This window comes from Lissotriton helveticus, chromosome 6 (assembly GCF_964261635.1).
Source record: "Lissotriton helveticus chromosome 6, aLisHel1.1, whole genome shotgun sequence".
Lineage (NCBI taxonomy): Eukaryota > Metazoa > Chordata > Amphibia > Caudata > Salamandridae > Lissotriton > Lissotriton helveticus.
This window is the reverse complement of record NC_136067.1, coordinates 1,550,386,458-1,550,405,547: the sequence shown is the minus strand read 5'-3', so window position 1 is coordinate 1,550,405,547 and position 19,090 is coordinate 1,550,386,458. Positions and strand designations below refer to the sequence as shown.

Sequence of the window (19,090 nt, the reverse complement as noted above, 5' to 3'; positions counted from 1 at the left end):
TCCAGAGCTGGCATGTATACCAGAAGCTGCAGGTCATCTAGCTCCACTCCATCGGCTGAGCTTCTCATGTGACCTTGTTTATATTACCTCCAGTACAGGGGTCTATATAGGTTATGTAGACAAGCAAGGCAGAACTCCTCACTGCTGAATTCAAATAAAGAAGTCGTCATTTATGATCTAATTTTTGACTGCAATATGTTTTTTGCCTCAAACATACACAACAAGATCCTAAATCTTTGTGCACGTTGAGCAGTGACTGCCAAATCATTGCCACTCCTCTCCTCTAAGACGTTCTCCACCACCATCAGCATTCTCAGGCTTTTAAGACAGAGCAGATACAAATTTTCTTTTAGTTACTTTTTTTGCCTTTGAGGCAAGCATGCACTTCAAAACTGCTCAACCAGCATGTGGTGATGGAAGCTGAACTCAGAGGGATAGCCACAGATCCTGTGCTCCTGGAACATTACTTTACATTTTGGACCACTTAGACCAGTTAAGTGTTAATTGCTCCTTAACATCTTATATCTTTTTGGAGAAGTCAACCCTCCCCTTCCTAACCATGCTTGTGCCTGCCCACAGACTTCGTGTGAGTGCTAGTGTCATGTGGTCTGTAGTGGAGAACGCATCGGAAGATGTCGGAGGGCGGAGAGGCCTGGCTGAGTGTTCGAACTGATATTACTCGCAGTTGTGTAAAGGGAGAACTGCTCCTGGGAAACAGTGGAATCACCCTGGAGAGCAACTCTCGATATTGCAGTGGATATTGCCGATAAGAGCTAACAGTGACTCTCTTAACTGAACTCTGCTTCTGCCTGGTGCAACTGCCTTCAGAGTTTCTCGGCTCCCTCTGTACAACCCTTACCTCCTGCCTCTTTGTATTTGGCATAAGTGATCCATCACTGTGCTTGTCTTTGGCGAGCTGGGGCCAGGTGTGCAGCAAGGCAGCCAGCAGCCTCTGTAAGTGGCCGGGGTGGAGGGTAGTTTCTGTTTGAGTCGGCAGAGGAAGACTCCTTGGAGTGGGTCTTTGAGGAGGAACTGTGTCTCTTCTCTGGGAGATATAATTCCTCTTGACTATCAGTTCATCTAGGGGTAGTGGCAGCAGTTGAGACATACTACTTTAAAGGGGAGATGAGTAAATTAAGTAAATTGCTTGTTCAAGTTGTAGGAAAATGCCCCTTTTTGCATGGTTACCATCCATTTTTTCACTGACCTCTGATGCAAACACACTTGATGTGCCCTGGGTCCCTTCCAATATGGTTCACAGGACCTGTGTTCTTTACCAAAACTGTACCTTTGTACTTCCAATTGGCACATCTCTGGCCACAGGTAAGCCCCTAGTAAAAGCTACCATGGGTACCAAGGGCACTGTGACCATAGAAGGCCTCTAAGGGTTGCAGCACCTATTGTGCCACCCTTAGATACCCTGCACCTTAACACACACACACTGCCATTGTACGCTGCATGTTTTGGTGCAAAGAAAAGTGAAGAGTCGACATGGCACACATCCCTGTGTGCCATGCCTACAACCCACTGCCTGAGGCCTAGGTAAGCTACCCCTCTAGAAGGGTGCACTAGCCCTCAGGTGAGGGTACAGTGGCATGAGCCCTGTAACCCTACAGTGTCTAAGTCCAATCTTATACATTGTAGCTGTATTAAACCATAAATAGTATATGGTCTGGGAGTTGGTCATTGCGAACTCCACAGCTCCGTAGTGGCTTTAGTAAAACCTGTGAAGTTTGGTAGTAAACGTCTCAGCATATTAAACACTGATGCCAGTGTGGGATATAATGTAAAATGCACTCAGAGGACATGCCCCCTGAAAAACGACCAGCACTAGGTTGGTTCCTGAATGGCTGACCACCATTTGTCACCACCAGACAGGTTTCTGCACCACCTGGGTAGAGAGCCTCTGCTCTTTAGGTCCAGAAATAAAGCCCATCCAGGGGAAAGATGTCATGCCTCCTCCCCCAGGATGGGCTGGGTCAACGAAGGGGAAGCTCCTAAGCTTCAAAAGCCTGCCACCTTTGGAAGCTGTCCCTGCCTTTTGCTGCCCCCAGCAACTGGCTCCCACCGGTTCTGATCCCCCACTTTGGGTGGTAGAATCGGCAGGAAAACCAAGCTAGGAAGAGAGGTGTGTCCACCTTTGCTAACCCCACCCCTCAGGTGGGGGAGGCAAGGTGAAGCACACACCTCAGTCCCCTCCATCTTGAAGATGAGGGGACTCAGGCAATTAGGTAGAGGCTCATGCCCTCTTCCATTGGAGGGTGGCATAATAGGGGGTGTGCCCACTCCAAGGAAGGAACCCATTGGTCCCGACCTTAACGCGCCTGAATCTAGTATTTAGGGGCCACCATGAACCTTGCCACCTCAGATTTGAGGAAGAAAGGCTGAAGAGCCACGCTGAACCCGGAAGAAGAGGACACCAACTGCTTTGTCCCCAGCCCTACCGGCTTGTCCTGTCTGCGACCTGCCTACAGCAAGAAACCCAGTGAGTCCACCAGCCAGCAACCTCCAGAGCCCGGAGGACCTGTCCGGCAATCCTCATACAGACTCTGTCTCCCATGAGCACCGGATTTGCTCAAGCAAAGACTCAGCCACAGAATCCGGATTCTGGGGACCCAGCACCACTCTGCACCTGAGGCCCACAGCCCGAGCTTGAGTGGTTAACACCACGATGAGGTCTCCCCAGTGATCCTGACCTGGGATCTGGTGATCCCCGACCTCTCTCAAACTTCAAAACGACGCGTGCAGTCTCAACCTGAAGGGTCCCACCGGTTGCGACCGGAGTTGGTAAGAAAACCTGACGCCAGAAGACACCCCAATACCCGATGCCCCATGGCCTTGGGTGGCCCAACTGATGGTGTGCAGGCATTCCCCAACAACCCAACTTGCCTCTCCAGCTGGTGGTCACCTTTAGAAAGTCTCCTTGCCCGAGCCTGCAGTGTCTTTGCCGAACCAAAGATCTCTATTGACATCCAGTGGGTCCCCGATGTCGCCATGGCACTCTGCAGCCAGCTGCCCCTGTGCCACTGATGGTGCAGCCTCTGTGCTGATTGTTGGCCCTTCCAATGCTGATCTTAATCCCAGGGTCTTGGCTCCCACACCCGAGTAGACTGCTGTAAGCAGTCGAACACGGAGGCCCCCTTTGGCTAACATTGGCCCCCTGCACTTTGCACCCGACCACCCCTGTGCCTCTGGTGGTGCGAATTGAGTGCCCATCTAGACCTTGGGGAACCTTAGTCCTAACCCCCAAAACACCCGCTCGTAAGTAGTGTACTTACCTGAGAAACCGCAAACACTCTTTGCCCATAGGAACCCATGTTATAAGATTGTGTGCCTATAAATGTTTTGTGTTGAACTAATGTATGAAAAGGAAGTAGCTCTGCTTTAACTTAAGAATTGTCGTACTTACCTGTAAGTGACCAATACTTGTGTATGGTATCTTGGCATACCACCTCAAGTACTCAAAGTAACTAAAAAGTAATCCAAGTGTATTGAAAAGTAATTTCTATGTAATTTAATCTGTTTTTAAAGCATATACAAACCTGTAACAATTGCAAATTCACCCACAACTACATTTCCTTGAAAAGTCTTGTATTTGAGAGTATATTTTACTTACCTGTGCCAAGTCCTGCTTGGTTCTAAAGTAAAACATTAGTGTACCTTCTTTATACTTACCTAATATGTCTGGATTCTGTCTCTGAGTGTGTGTGTAATTCAGGCCTTGTTTGAGTGAATATGATAAATGCTTAACACACGCTCCGGATAAGCCTAACTGCTCACCCACACTACCACAAAGAGAGCTGTTAGTACTTACCTAATTTAGCCTGTGCTATACCTCTGGGCACTCCATGGACTTTGCGCACACTATACCTTACTTTGGTATAGTATATACAGAGCCAGCTTCCTAAATTAGTTCACTAATAAAAGTTTATTTTTGACTGTGTCTCTTCACCTTCCCCTTTGAAATGCCCGGCATCATGATTATCAAAAAGCTAAGGAGCCATATTATTCCTTTGAAAGAGTAATTCCCTGCATGTTAGAACTCTTGTTGGTCTACCACCTATTAAAAAAAAATCCAAATATAAAAGTTATGGAGCAAGAGACTCCTAATCCTCCCAAGCTAGAAGAATACTTTTCACCATTTCATGTTGTTTCCCCTATGGTAATGCCCAAAAGGAGACCAGCTATTGATGCACAGCAGACCTTTGTCTCCATCGATGGAGCTTATGTTAACCCCTTCCTTGCTCATGACGAGCTGGGCTCGTCATGAAGTAGCCTCCTCGCACGCTCATGACGAGCCCAGCTCGTCATGATGTGTGGGATTTACGATTTCTCAGCACAGCAGGGAAATATGCCGAGCATCCAAGAGGTTAATGGAAAAATATTAAATGAGGAGTCGCTGCCTCTGATATCGATGGATTACACATTTCCTTACATTGAGATTGGTAATCAAACCCGTACAACAGGGAAACAAGCAGTAAAAGAGATTCTGGATCCATGTTATAGTACACCAAGCAATGAGGATTTTGATGAGCTATCCAACACTCCTGAATTTACCTTGAATGTCTCCTCGCATTCCACAGGAGAATATGTGCAGTTTTCAGAAGCTTTACAGATTTTATAGAGAGTCCTACAGTCTATTTGATCGCTATTATAAAAGATAACACATTTGGATTGTTCTCTTGAAATGTTATCCTCTATATTAAAAACTCTTAGCGTTAGCAGTTTTCCCCTGAGCAGTCATTTAGTTTCAACTGAGCTCCATCTGCCAGTAGATATATATAGCTGCTGTGTATAACTGCTATATGACTGCACAGAGAACAGTATGACTTGAAGAGCTGAATTAACCTTGAAGTGTTTTTGTTATGTATGTATGTGTAGATATTTATGTGGTGCTAGTTGGCTGTTCTATGAACAGATGCTGTATGGCAAGCGCTCATAATAAGTAATGAGTATCAACAAACAATCCGGGTGCAGTCATAAATTGTATTGAGATGATCAGAGATACCCTTTAGCAACCATTCTGAATGGGAAACATCCTTTACAATGCAACTTTTACTCCGCACTACCATTACGACGCAGCTATTACAACGCAAGTTGTTACAAGGACTTGCGCTGGAGGGCGCTGTAGGATAGGGAATAGTTTAATTTTCTATCCAACACATTCCCTACTATCCACGGGGACTGGAGTTGGAATAGAAAATTAAACTATTCCACTATCCAGCGCCCCCAACGCAAGTCGTTGTAACAACTTGCGTTGTAAAAACTGCGTTGTAATGGCATGCGGAGTAAAAGCATGCGTTGTGATGACTTACATCCTCCTGAATTATGAAATTACAAGCATTAACAATACATCTGGTACCTTAACGTCTTGGAATTACCAGGGACCCTGTGTGTCCGAGGGTCAAAACAGATGCCCTGCGTTCTGTTAATTGCCCTCATGCATATATGTTAAGAGCTGCCCAACATTTCTGTTTTACCTTGATTCTGGCTGTAGTGTGTTTTGAGACTTTGGCACTGCATCTTTTGTTTCTCCCATGGTTGCTAATCAGGTAATGCAGGGCACTCCATTTACAAAGGCCTCAATGCATTACCCTCTGTGTCCAGACACAAGAATCCTTCCACTACTTCGTTTGTATTAGATGTGCAGTTCGAACTATACAATTTGAGCACAAAACGCACGGGGTCACCCAACCAATTGCCTTTACATTTTAGGATTGAGTGTTTCCTCGTGGTCTTTTGGATTTCTTTCTCAATTTTAAAGTAATGCATTTTTGTTAGCACAACTGGAACAAAACCCTCAGCCTGATGGTAGTTGGAGAAGATTTGTTCAGTTGTGTCTAGCTCCACTTCAGTTGTCTCAGCATTCTCGCCAATGTCAGCAAACAGGATGTTTTCTTAGTCTTCCAGTTCCACGTTTCCAGCAATTGCAAGCGTTCCTCCAATTAAAGGATTATTTCTTCTGCTGTGATTTAGCAGCTCTCTCTACTAAAGATAGTAAATCTGTTTCTTTAGGAAAGCGACTTTAGAACTGCTGTTCAAGTCTTCGTTGTCTCGGATCCGGATGCTGGAAACTCCCTGCAGTATGCTGCACTGCACAAATGTCCCGCCTTAAAGGTATCCTACATGCCATAACACATCTCATCCAGTGTCTGAAGGACTATGATTACATCACCTCCACCCTGATGGAACTCAACTTGTTCCCATTGCTGGTCCACAGCATCTTAAAAACCATCTGCATCATTTACAAAGCTACCACAATATACAGCCCAGCTTTTCTGCTGACACTTATTCCTATTGCTGGTCCGCAGCATCTTCAAAACCAGCTTCATCATTTACAAAGCTACCACAATAAACAGCCCAGCTTTTCTGCTGACACTTATTCCTATTGCTGGTCCGCAGCATCTTCAAAACCAGCTGCATCATTTACAAAGCTACCACAATAAACAGCCCAGCTTTTCTGCTGACACTTGTTCCTATTGCTGGACCGCAGCATCTTCAAAACCAGCTGCATCATTTACAAAACTACCACAGCCAACAATCCCGCTTCTCTGCTGACATGCTTCCCATCTCTGTTGGCTCTCGCTCAGGACATCTGACTGCAGATCAAGAAATAAAAAATAAAGAAAAAACAAGGCAAGATGCCTTTTCAGTCTATGCACCCAGTGTCTGGATGAAACATCCCTTTATCCAAAATGTCTGCCCCAACCCATATCCAATTTAGGAAAGAGTTGAAGAGGCATCTCACTAAGCCATGGTGAAGTAATAGGGCGTTTCTACTCCCAGAAACCAGCTACCTCTCCAGTCAGTCAATGACTGTATCCTTGCCTTGATCCTGTACAGCCCTCCGCTGCCTTTTGTCTAGGTCTGTGCTATACAAAGTACATACATGCATAGATAACTACTAAGTGAAGAGCCCTGCTTGTTTTTGGGGTGATACTTTACGTTGGTGGGATAGTTACATAGGGCTCAGGGCACAGGAACTGGTGTTAGCTCGCTACAAGGCCACACTCGCTTAGTGATGACACTTTGTTGATCACATAACATGAACCATAGAACTTTTTTCATTATTTTACTATATGTTGTCTCAGACATAATATGGCAAGGCTAAATCTACTCTAAATTGATTGTGGTATGCATTATTAATGGCATAGCTTCCCTACATGACTTGTCTCCTCAGTAATTTGGTAAACGCTGATTTACACAGAGATAGTCTCCATTTGTTTATTCTGTGAAATCTGTTTGGGAGTTTATTTTGTCCTCACTCGTTTTGTTTGACAGTCACCCAAAGGAAGTCCACTGTCATGTGACTGTATTTCACTTTTAGGAAGGCTGTTTGCTAGAAACAATGCTATGTCCCTTTCCATCTTATCTGCTCCTTTCTTAGTTATCCTTTTGCTGGTCACAGACCAAGGGTTGTAACCAGTGTCAGATTGTGAACTTTCAAAGTGGTGAGGACTCAGTACCTCCTCTGGACACCACCAAGTGAACAAATCAAGTGAGACAGAATTCCTCATACATTTTTGGGAGGGGAGAATAAAAAAAAAAAAAACAAGCAGCCACATTGTGCATTATACGACACAGTTTTCACATGAATTTGAGCCCCTGGAGCACTATCTTATTACAGAAGGGGCTACACAAGCTTCTGTAATGCTAAAAGTGCTGGTGCACATGTAGCGCCAGTGCTGTATTCAGAGGAAATGCCCTCATTTGCATGGGGGCGCCGCCCCATGCAAATAGGGGAATCCCTTTGAGTTTGTTCCCACGCTGGATTATGGACGGGGGCGCAGAGGCAAAGAGGCCCTTAGGAGGCGTACTCACAGTGCGCCACAGAAGGGTGGCACACTCACAGTTCATCCCCTGAGTCCAGCACTCTGGAGGGGTGAAAGGGGTCCCGTGGACCTCACAGTTATCCCCCTGCAGGTAGGTGCAGTCACTCATTGCAACTGCCTGCAAGGGCATCTCACTCCCCTCTTCGAAGTGCAGGAGGGTTGCCTCTTGCAAAGAGAAACAGGAAGCAGCTTTGAAGCGGCCACTCGGTATTTCACTGAATGCACTTCCCCATGGGTGGTGTGAGTTTGTAGCTACTCTGGGGGCAGTGCACTCATTGTAATAATGTGCACCCTTCATGTTTGTGCCTGGTGCACCTATTAAACGTGCATCGTGGTGTAAACAAAAATACTGTGCCCTATGACTAATATGGACCCAAGGTTCTGAAGAGAACACTAACAACATATTCCAGTACTTATGCTCCGCAGGAACACCGGAGGTTCAGCATCCCTGAGTAAATGTTGAAAATATGATGGCATAGCAAGACATATTTCAGCACAATTTCCTTTAAAAATGTATGAAAAAGTATGGGTTCTATCGCCAGTTAGAGAAGAATCTGATCACATTATTTCTTATGGCCTGTGATTTTTTTAAACACAAATAGCAACTCTCTTCACTTCTAACTTCCATTTAGTTTATATTTTCCATTTAGTTACTTCCAGGTAGTTCATTAGATATATGCTAGGATTGAGAATCCACTTGGAGATAGAAGGGTGTAAAAATCTTAAATTACACAGATCACACAATTACAGGTTGAAGATGGTAAACGTACTGCTCAGTTCACGGGGAGCATACAGAGCCAGACTGCAGAAAAGTAACAAAAATCTCACATACTCCAGCTTCATACATCGGTATAAAGCTGTATCTTTATAGCTGATGAAATGTTTCCATATGAGTCATGAAATAACAACCGTTGTAGTAGGCGTCCTCTGGTGCCAAGGAATCAAGATCTATAATATCCCTTGCAGACACAACATGAATTATTACTCAAAAACCAGCTTTGAATTTATTTCAGAAGCTAAGTTATTTTTTTCTACAAAACTTTGAGGATAAATGTATTTAGTGCAAACAAGCATCAGCTAGACATTTTCACTCACATGTACTACTATCACAGAAGAACAAATTCTACGTCCAGACCCATTTATCATCATAATCAAATACCAGGTAGGACTATCATGTGGTCACGATTTTCATGGCCGTAATGCCAGATATAGGTTGAATGAATATACCTCTTTTTTCCGCACGCTTTTTCCCTGCAGGGAATTACAACGCGTTTGATACAACGACCACGTTGTAACAACGCATACCATTACCACGCAAGTCATAACTACGACTTGTGGAGGGGGGCCCTGGATGTTGGAATAGTATAATGTACTATTCCAACTCCAGTATGTGCAACAGTAGGGAAGGTGTTGGATTTTAAATCCATGACCTTTTGCCCCCTCCGCAAGTCATTGTTCCGACTTGCGGTGTAATGGTATGCGTTGTTACAACGCAGTCGTAGTAACGACCGCTTTGTAATTCCCTGTGAGGAAAGGTATTCGTGGTAAACAATGTTTACTGGTTGAATCGTGTCAGGAATGGCCACAATAAGCCTACATTAGATCAGGGTCATCATTATGCTAGGCTAGCCACAATTATGCTACAAACGCCCATAACATCAAGGATGAGTAACATTAGGCCAGGGTCACAATTAATCCGGGTACAACTGACAGGAAGGCTCACAAAATGTCAAGGGTGGGCACCCTTATGCCAGGGCAATTTTTAAGTTGCAAATAGCCATGACTATGCCAAAGGTCTGGTTTGTACCATACAGAACTGCGGCAGCAACCTTTGTAGTATGAGAAACTAACTGTGAAATAAACATAATTTCGTCAGTCATTTGCCAACATTTTTACTGATACTCGCTCCAAAATCTCAGTTTCAATTGCTTGCCACAGCTGCTTAGGTGCCTGTTGTTTTATGGTGAACTGGCCTCTATCTCCAATAGGTCATACAAGTAACTGCCAGGATTTTAACAACTTTTCCCTCCTGAACTAGGAGCCAGCGAATGCTGTACAAAGCAGGATTTAGGAATCCCTTACTTTAAACATTTGGAGAACCTAGATTGCTCTGTTCAGAATCATCATCATTATTTTGCTCAGTATTCTCACACATCCATGTATTGTGAAATACAATGGAGACACAAGACGGTGTTACCTGTTGTTGAAAAGGTTTGTTTTGGAGAGGGTGAGATGTCACAGCCAGTTCTGCCAACTTTAGAACTAGGGATCCAGGTGCGAGACTCAGTGTCGGCTAACATCCCGCGATTTTGGTAAATGTACATAATCTAGTGCTTAAAAAATGAATAAATGTGATAAATAAGTTTGTTTTAATATAATTCGTACTCTGATTAAACCAAATTTTCGTCAAGATCACTCACAAATCTGGAATCCTTGAATTTCAACAATGTCTAGGTGCGTTCCAGGTCTAAATTCCTGTTAACTTTGTGCCTGCCCAACAAAAAAAAAATGGGTGTGCTGTTAGATCAAGGAATGCAACTAGCACCTGAAATTAGTAATATCAATTACACTGCTTCTAGAGATCCTTACTCCATACTTTAAAATCTGATATGCACCCCCCTGCCCAGCCTCTCACCCTCCCGGGTGACCTGGTGTCTGAACTGAACTAGGTCAGCCACATTCCTGCTCTGCTGACATGAGCTGCAGTTTCTCCCGACTTTGGTGTGAGCCCATGAAGTACTCCTGTGGGGCCCCGGGCTCTTGTGCAACCGGTGTATTCCTTCCGGCTTGAACTGTACACATTGAATCCCTACGTTACTGTTTTCCTACTGGAATTAAGGGCTCCTCCAGGTCCCAAACCCAGATTCATGAATATGGATATTTGATCATCTTGGCAGAATCTGGCTCTCATTTATCCTGTTTTCATCCCATGATTATTAGTGTCACTTCTTTTTGAGACTACCGTATTGAGGTGTGCCTTACCCATCATCTCTTGAGGATTTATCCAGATTCTTGGCCTTCTGTTCTCGGGCTGAATTAGAATTAGAGTCCTGATGATGATCCCTATACCCTTTTAGGGTATCGAAACATCACCGACTAACATACACTACCTCGACTGTTTATATAAGAAAAGGCAGTGATGTTCTTGCCTTTTGATACACACTCTTGTTCACTATTTGTCACACATTTGTATCAAGTACATAAGAGCGCTGAGCACGTTTCTCACTACAGACCCACCGTGCCGTTACTTTTGCATTTATTAGATTTTTTCTTAAATGTAAGTAACAAAAGTAACCATGTATGGTTGATTGAAATTGACCTTGATATCACCAGTCCAAGAGCCACAGTGCTTTATGAAATCTGAACTTGGCAAAGACACCCATCAATACGTTGGGGCATTCACCTGGACCTCAGGGTAGTCACACTAGAAGATATAATTTTGCACAGGTTGCTTAGAGGAAAACAAATCGTGGATATTTCAACACAAAATCAGTCTCAACATCTCCAGAAAAAAGTCTGTACTAATCTCTCCCCGTCAAGAGAAGTCTGTTTGATTCATCCTCAACAATAAACTCCAGCTGGATGAAACATTGTTAAAAGTGCTGCACAATGTCGATTTAGAATATTTTGAAAATGTTCGCTTTTCATTTCTTACAAAGACCTAACACCACTGGTACAACCGTGGGCCTGAAAACAAGATAGATAATAGGAATGCTTTCCTAGTGAGACCTCCCAACTCATTGTCAACACGCTAAATGACAATATTTCAAGCTGCTACATAACAAGTTGCTGGTACCATCTGAAGGGTTTATATTAGCTAAATGTTCACAGATAACATCTGGCTTCCACTTGAAGCAAAATGCTCCTTTAAATTGACCCATGTTACGTACAAGACAGACCATCTAAACTCTATAAAGTATCTAGCACAGAAGCTTAACGCATCAGAAAGTGCCTGCTTTACCCGAAGCAGAATGATAATGTACTTGAAGGTCCCCTGATTTTAATAATAATAAGAACTACTTCAGCCTTTATCCGGAGCTGCCCAATCTCTGGAACTCCAGGTGCCTTTTGAGTTGGAAAGTACCTACTCTTAGTATTTTCAAGACAAAGTTTTAGGACTTCCTAACCATGAGAAGGGCATGCAAAAAGAAAGACTTCAAACACAAGTAGTCAATCAATCAGGGGTTTATAAAGCATGCTACTCACCCGTGAGGGTCGCAAGGTGCTGAAGTTGTAAGAATACATTTAGGTCCAACCTCCCACACAGTAAACTAGGGTCTATCTAGGTTCCCCCTCCTCCATGTTGACTACTCCTTTTTCTTTATGTGCACCCTGGATATGGCCAGAGTTGCTCACGTGAAGCTAAGCCATTGAGTGACTTTGCGGGGGCATTCGCTTTGCGACCTCCCCTTCCCCCACCCGAGTGTTTGATGAAGGTAGATCCACTTGTTTTTCATTGAAAGGTTTCTTTTTACCTCACAATATCTCAATGAATAACTACCAATAGATTGCATGCTGGGTTTTAGAGAACTTTATATTGTGTGCTGTTGGCAAATGGAAAGGAAGTCCATAACGCAGTGTAGGACGGACACACAATTGCTGAGGGATGATTTGTTGGGCCTCATTCTACCTAATTACTAGTGGCACACATTGTTACTATAAGACATTATTATACAGGTTCAATAATTCTGATTACCATTATTATTCAGACCTTTATACAGAAATACCATTATTTTTCCTTTGGCCTATCTTTCTTGTGAGTTCAACAAACAGCACATTAAAAAATGTCTCAATCAAACATGAACTCTAAAAATTCAGTGCTACCAAGCAAACATGGCAGATTCGTTGATGTAAATGTAAAGACTCTCATATTACGAAAATAACTTCAGATATGTGTTGTACAGTGGAATTCTTCTGGTATATGCACCACTGTCTGGGTATGCAGCAGAAGTATCAATGATTGGAACTAACTGTAAATTGAGCAAAAACACATGTTATCATTTTGTAGTCCAAATACACTTTTTAGGCTTTCCAACAGCTTTAGGATCATATAACATTCACGTCCCAAGTAGATACTGTGACACTCTAAACACATTTATCCTGCTGGCGTACATCAACACTTGGAACACTAACTTTCACTTTTACTGCATGTTGTATGCATTCACCTATGTTCTCAGTGAGTATTCTGAAGGATGTATGGTCAATCAATCAATCAATCAATCATACAATTTGTATAGCACACTACTCACCCGGGAGGGTCTCAAGGCGCTTGGGGGGGGGGGGGGTGCTACTGCTCGAACAGCCAGGTCTTGAGTTGTTTCCTGAAGGCGAGATGGTCCTGGGTCAGCCTTGGTGTCTTGAAATTTCCTTATAATGTATGGCAGGGGGGACATTTATCGTTGGCTGAAGCTGACCCTGGCATAAAAAATTATGCCATATGACCACAAACAAGATTAGAAAATATAGCAATTTTGTATTATTTCCATGATATCAAAACAGACTAAAAGACCTACAAGTATATCATAGATAAACATCATCAATAATCAATAATGTCCCACACATCACTTCATTCATACTACCAATCTCATTCATACAGACATTCATCAATCAGAAAACATCACACTTCACTCAGAGTGGTAAAACTGCCAACCGATAGTAAGATGACAAATGTCCTGTGTGTTCTCCTGAAGGTAAGAGAACACAATCCTGTAGACATGGAACAAACTTCAAATGCCAACGCACGTTTCGGTGTATGGCCCAAGGCAGAGCCACACATTCATCAGGACGAACTGTGGATGTGAGTGGGACAACAAACACACCATGTAGTGCTATTGGCTGAGATTCCCTAAGAGGAATTCATAAAAACGGCAAAGGATCCTTCATCCATAGCGAGGGATAAGAATCAATCCAAATTCCAAGTCCTATATTAGTAGAAAGTTCAAAAAAGGCCTCAGTGATGAGAAAGGCTGTCCATCACCTTCGTGGAAGCAAGAGGATTTCTGGCCTCCGGGGGTTGTATGCAAGTCCTGGATTACTCTGCTGGAGCAGCCCGAGGTCCAGAAATACGGCTCAATATGTGGTTAACCGCAGAAGGCAGTCGGGTAACATTCCCCAGGTACAGCCCAAATGGTAATTTCTGTGTTCTCGATGGAGTCCGTAGAAACGGGGGGGGGGGGTCCTGCTCCTCACAACGTTCTGAAAAATCCCTCACCACGTTTTTGCAATGTCTGTTCAGAGGATGCTGGTTAACTCAGGGCTAATTATTTTATCCTAGATCCACCAGTAAAGCTCTTCCATGCCCTCCTCATCTGCTGTATGCTGGGCTTGCTCTTTTGCTTGTGAAAAGGCAAAGTGCAATGAAGTATATGAGGTCTTGCCATCATCAGGTGAATGGGGAAGGTGCTTACTATTTTTTGCAGTGAGAAAGAGGAAATATGTAGACTCTAAATTCATCATCCCCCCAGCCCCCCAAAAAAAACAAATCTTCAAGGAATAATAGGATGATAATAGGATGATTTTCTAAAATAACACAGATGATCTCTCAGTATTGTACCCCAAACGATGATCAAGATCCGGTATACCCTTGAAGCAATTGTAGCTGAAATAAGTTTTCGTACGGATAGTAAAATACATTTGTGTATTTTGTATACATATCTTATGTATCATGAAGTCTGAAATCTGTTCAGAGATTAATTTAGTGCTGTGTATATGTTTGTTTTTATACCATTTAAATATCTGCAACTTGTACTGAATTGTGTGCCCTCTTTTTGTTATTGCAGTGAAGCTAGTAAAAACATTAAACATACATTGAAACATATAACAAATTGTAATTTGGCTCGTAGAATGTTTGGTGTAGGATTCATGAATCTGCTATGCCATATTTTTGTATACACTGGTCAGCAAAGACCTGTATACACTCTGTTCTACGCCATAAAACATCAACTTTCAACTTTTCCGCGTAGCATTTATTGCACAACGAGATTGGTCTGTTCAGTTATACCACTTTCTACAGTTTCTTTCTATAATTGATCAACTTCACTAACTGCTAATACTGATAATTGATGAACTGCTAATACTGATAATTGATGGTTACTATCCTTTTCCCAGAAAGATTTATCATTTGAAATATGACTTCTCTTATGTATGTGTATTTTTTTATTTTACAATTTTTTTATTTTATTTTATTATTGTATGTGTATTTATGTAACGTGAAGTGAACCTACCTGCGAACCAACGGAGCCCTGTACATTAGAAGAGGGGTTGGGAAGCGATCGTAGTTCGTGTACTTTAAGTGAAGATTACCTAAATGCATTTTAAACTCATTTAGGCAAAGGGAGGGTACATGATTTGACCAGAATCACACAATTGTTAAGTCTAGCACCTAGACCAGGATATGAACGTGGGTCCTCAAGTTCCAAAAGCAGCAGCTTGAGCCTCTACACCACATCTGCCCTGCATCTGCCAAAGTACAAATATGAAATTATTAAAGATGTTAGCTTCATTTTAAGATCAGGACACTGTTATCTGGGCCGGTATAAAACTTACTTCCATGATGATACATGTAATATTACAATGTGCCGAGAATATTTATTGGGAAGGCTCCAGGTGGTGGGAAGGCTCCAGGACCAGATGGTGTCCCCATTGACTTTTTGAAATGCCTTCCTGACCTATGGAGCCCTTTGATTGTTAATGTTTTTAGTCAGTCTCTAGCTTCTGATATTCCTCATTCCTGGACTCTATCGACTATCGTGCCCATTTTTAAAAAGGGCGATCGTATGTCCCCTAAGCGTTATCGTCCTATATCGCTTATCAATTGCACCGTTAAAATTATCGGTAAAGTGTTATGCGACCGTTTAGTTAAGTAGGCTGGCGATGATTGCATTCTTTCACCTTCCCAATTTGGATTTAGGCCCAATTTAGGAACCAACAAGCAGTGTTTAAGTCTAAATGTGATTGTAAGCAAGTACATCCAGGCAAGACGTTTTCCCATCTACCTTGCTTTTATGGACCTATCCACTACATTTGATTCTGTGAACAGGACTAAATTGTGGCTAATGTTGCTGGACTTAGGAGTGGCTCGCCCTATAGGGAATTTTCTTTAGTGACCTGCATGCTGATCTATCTGCTAGAGTGCAAATAAATGTTTCTGGCGAACTATGACCTACATTTCAATTAAAGAGGGGAGTGCACAGGAGTGTATATTGGTGCCCCTGCTGTTTATTTTCTATATTAATAAGCTAACCGACCAGCTAGTTTCAGCCACAGTTGATATCCCTAGAGTGGCAGGCACTTTGGTGCCTGCCCTATTATATGGCAATGACTCAGTCCTTATAGCCCTCACTCCAAATGTACTGAGAGGGCTGGTGGATCATTTTGATCTTTATGCAGGAACTAGATCTAGCAACTAAATACACGAAGTCACATATTATGTCCTGTGGTCCAGGTAAAAAAGGCTTCATCGGATTATAATTAAGGGCCAAGCACTGAAATGCGTTGTTAACTTTTGTTATTTAGGTTTGAATTTTAGCTCCTCATGGTCCTGACATTCACAGATTAATAATTCCACTCTAGATCTCTGTAGAACTGCTGGGTCAGTATGAAACCTCATTAGACTTGGTGTTAGAGGGACTGTCTATCCAGCATTAAAGGTTTATAATGCCACCTGTGCAGCAGGATTATGGGGAATCGCCAAAAGCTGTTTGCTCCAGACCGAGGAAAATCATTTTCTCCGTAGACTACTGTATTTACCGCCATCTACATCAAGTTTTATTATTCATTCTGAGTTAAGGCAGGAGTTTAGTTTAGACTGGGTCATTTTGGTCCCTTTACTGTTGTGGATCAGTATTTGGACTAATCCAGCTGACACATTCTGTAGGGATATTATTTGTGAATGTCTTAATCAGGTCAGGGTCTTTTTAATCCCATGGTTGCGTTACATCCTTGATACTTTTGTCACGCTGGGGTTGTCCTCTTTGTTTATGGAGCCTTCAAGTATTATCAAATCTGATAAGAACAGGATAAAAGTTATATTTTTGGAACATTATGAAAATATAAGATTGAAAAATGAGCTGACCAAAAGCAAATTTTTGACCTATTATCAATCTTTGGCCTCAGGTGAACTTACTCCCTTGATCGTACTTAATGGGAGCGCTCACTTCTTTTTCGTTTTAGAGCAGGTACCATATACTGGTCCCTCTATTTCAAAACGGTGTGGGATACAGATGGGAACGCCACCATGTATTGCCTCTGCAATAATCAGTCCGAGCCAACACTATTATTGTATTTTATGTTTTTTTTTGTTTCTATAGTTTACGACAAAAACATTTTCTGAAGCCGCTGCTAAAAAAAAAAATAGGATTATATCAATGCAGGGTAGCTTTGTTATATTTACAGTTTTTAAGCTCGCCTGAAGTCTGTTTTCATGTCTGTGCCTTTTTTAAATGAGCTGTTCAGGCTAAATAAGGAATGATCATTTAGAATGTATAATGAACTATTACATGTTTGTGCGTTTCCTATTAGTATCAAATGATGAGCTTGTATTTTAGAGTAATTCATTTTTATACGTATGTATGTTTTTATCCCACTGGTCTCGAGTTCTTTTAGCGTAGGAGATGTATTAATTATGTCTTTTATGGTATTGTCACTCTTATATAGTGTGTTATAAATATTGTTATCTGTCTGTACCTTTCTTTTATGATCTATACAGCTCGAATAAAGATAGCAAAAAATAGAAAAAGAAAAAAAATATTTATTTGTTATTTTCTCTATCTCTTAGATGAGCTATGCCTTGTACCACATAAATCGGAAACTCACACTGGAACCTAAAGTAACTATTAATGCCAGAATTGTGGTGGTTGGCGCATCAGATGTTGGAATCTCCTTTCTGGAAACACTAGTCTTTTGGTATGTTTTTTTCTTCAATTCTTTTCTTTAATTATTTTCTTTATATACATCTAACGAAAAGTCTTTCTGTGGCTGCTTGCAACAGTTCTCTGCAGTACATCATTCCACACAACAAAATAAAAGAAGGGAATAACTAATTTTACGGATACTAATCAAGTTTAAATCTAGTGAATCTCAACTTTTTCCTAGTTATCTATGGTAATTATTTTTTCAGTTACTCTTTCGCCCAGTGGGAAGTTGTGTACGTGAACTTGACACACCCCAGCTGTATTTTGCTGCCCCCCAAATAAGACAAATACAAAGGAGCATTTACAGTACCTGCGCCCAAATATAGTAGCCAAAATGCTACCCGAAACACAATAGGTTTTACAGGTATTTCTAAATGATGAAGCACTGCAATATCTCCAACTCTGTCAAGTGCAATAGTTTTCTTCAGCAGCAACCCATATATTGTATTGCAGCATTTATATAGCGCTTACTACCCTTCTGTGGGGCGCTGAAGTGCTGGCCTATATGGGTAGCATGCTATGCCGTGTAGGGTATGTGGTTGGAAGGATGTTGTATTTGCTTTGGACTTAAGTTTGAAGTGTTACCATGTCAGGTGTGATGACCCCCGAAGTGCGGTAGCAGCATGTAGCAGTGTGTTGGATGATGAAGTGTGAGAGACAGATGCACTTTTTTTAAGGTTCCAGAATGCTGGTAGCTTTGTACAACTCTGCATGTCGCTTTATGGTATTTCATATAATATACTCTGCTTAGCCGGTTACTGCACTGGGTTGTCGAATCTGATATTTTGTGTATAGTTGTGGTCCTGAGCTGGCATGGATGGAAGAAGAAAGAAGTGGAGGTATCTGTTGGGATGGGTATTTGACTTGTCATCCCACATCTGAGTGTCTTTGTGAGATGTAAAGAAGCGGTCAGATTGTATAGATATTTGGGACCTGCAGTGGTGGACTATATTAAAGTCCCTCAAATTGTTCAGCAGTGTATGACAGTTCCCTTTAGTTATTCCATGTCTGTTCATTCAGTGATTTAGTTTTGGCTGTACAATGCTGGCGATGAACAGCCCTCATAGCAGATATGTCTTATGTGTTTTAAGAGGTGTAAGTTATAATGTATTACTTACAGCTGTATATTATGGTTTTAGTAGTACTGTGGGCCATAACTGTTATATATATACACAAGTACATATCTATATAATGCCAAAGTGAACGATAGGTTAGCCCTTCTTACCTTACTTGCATATTGTAAAGCAGTTTTCTGGTTGAGTTGTTTGCAATTCATAGGTTGTAAACTGAGGATTGTGCTTCATGGTGCAACTGTTTTCTGGCCTCTGTTCGCGGGATGTCGGTGGT

The 19,090-nt window shown here is 42.2% G+C and overlaps 1 protein-coding gene across 5 annotated transcripts in view; it reads left to right on the top strand.

Moving 5' to 3' along the window:
* The window catches only part of CFAP61 (cilia and flagella associated protein 61), a 2,132,686-nt gene that overhangs the window by 1,010,976 nt on the left and 1,102,620 nt on the right, over positions 1-19,090 (top strand). For all 5 annotated transcript variants that reach the window (XM_078649333.1, XM_078649336.1, XM_078649335.1 and 2 more), the window contains one exon: positions 17,608-17,735. In XM_078649333.1, the coding sequence (XP_078505459.1) occupies positions 17,608-17,735 (128 nt within the window). The remainder of the gene's footprint in view (positions 1-17,607; positions 17,736-19,090) is intronic.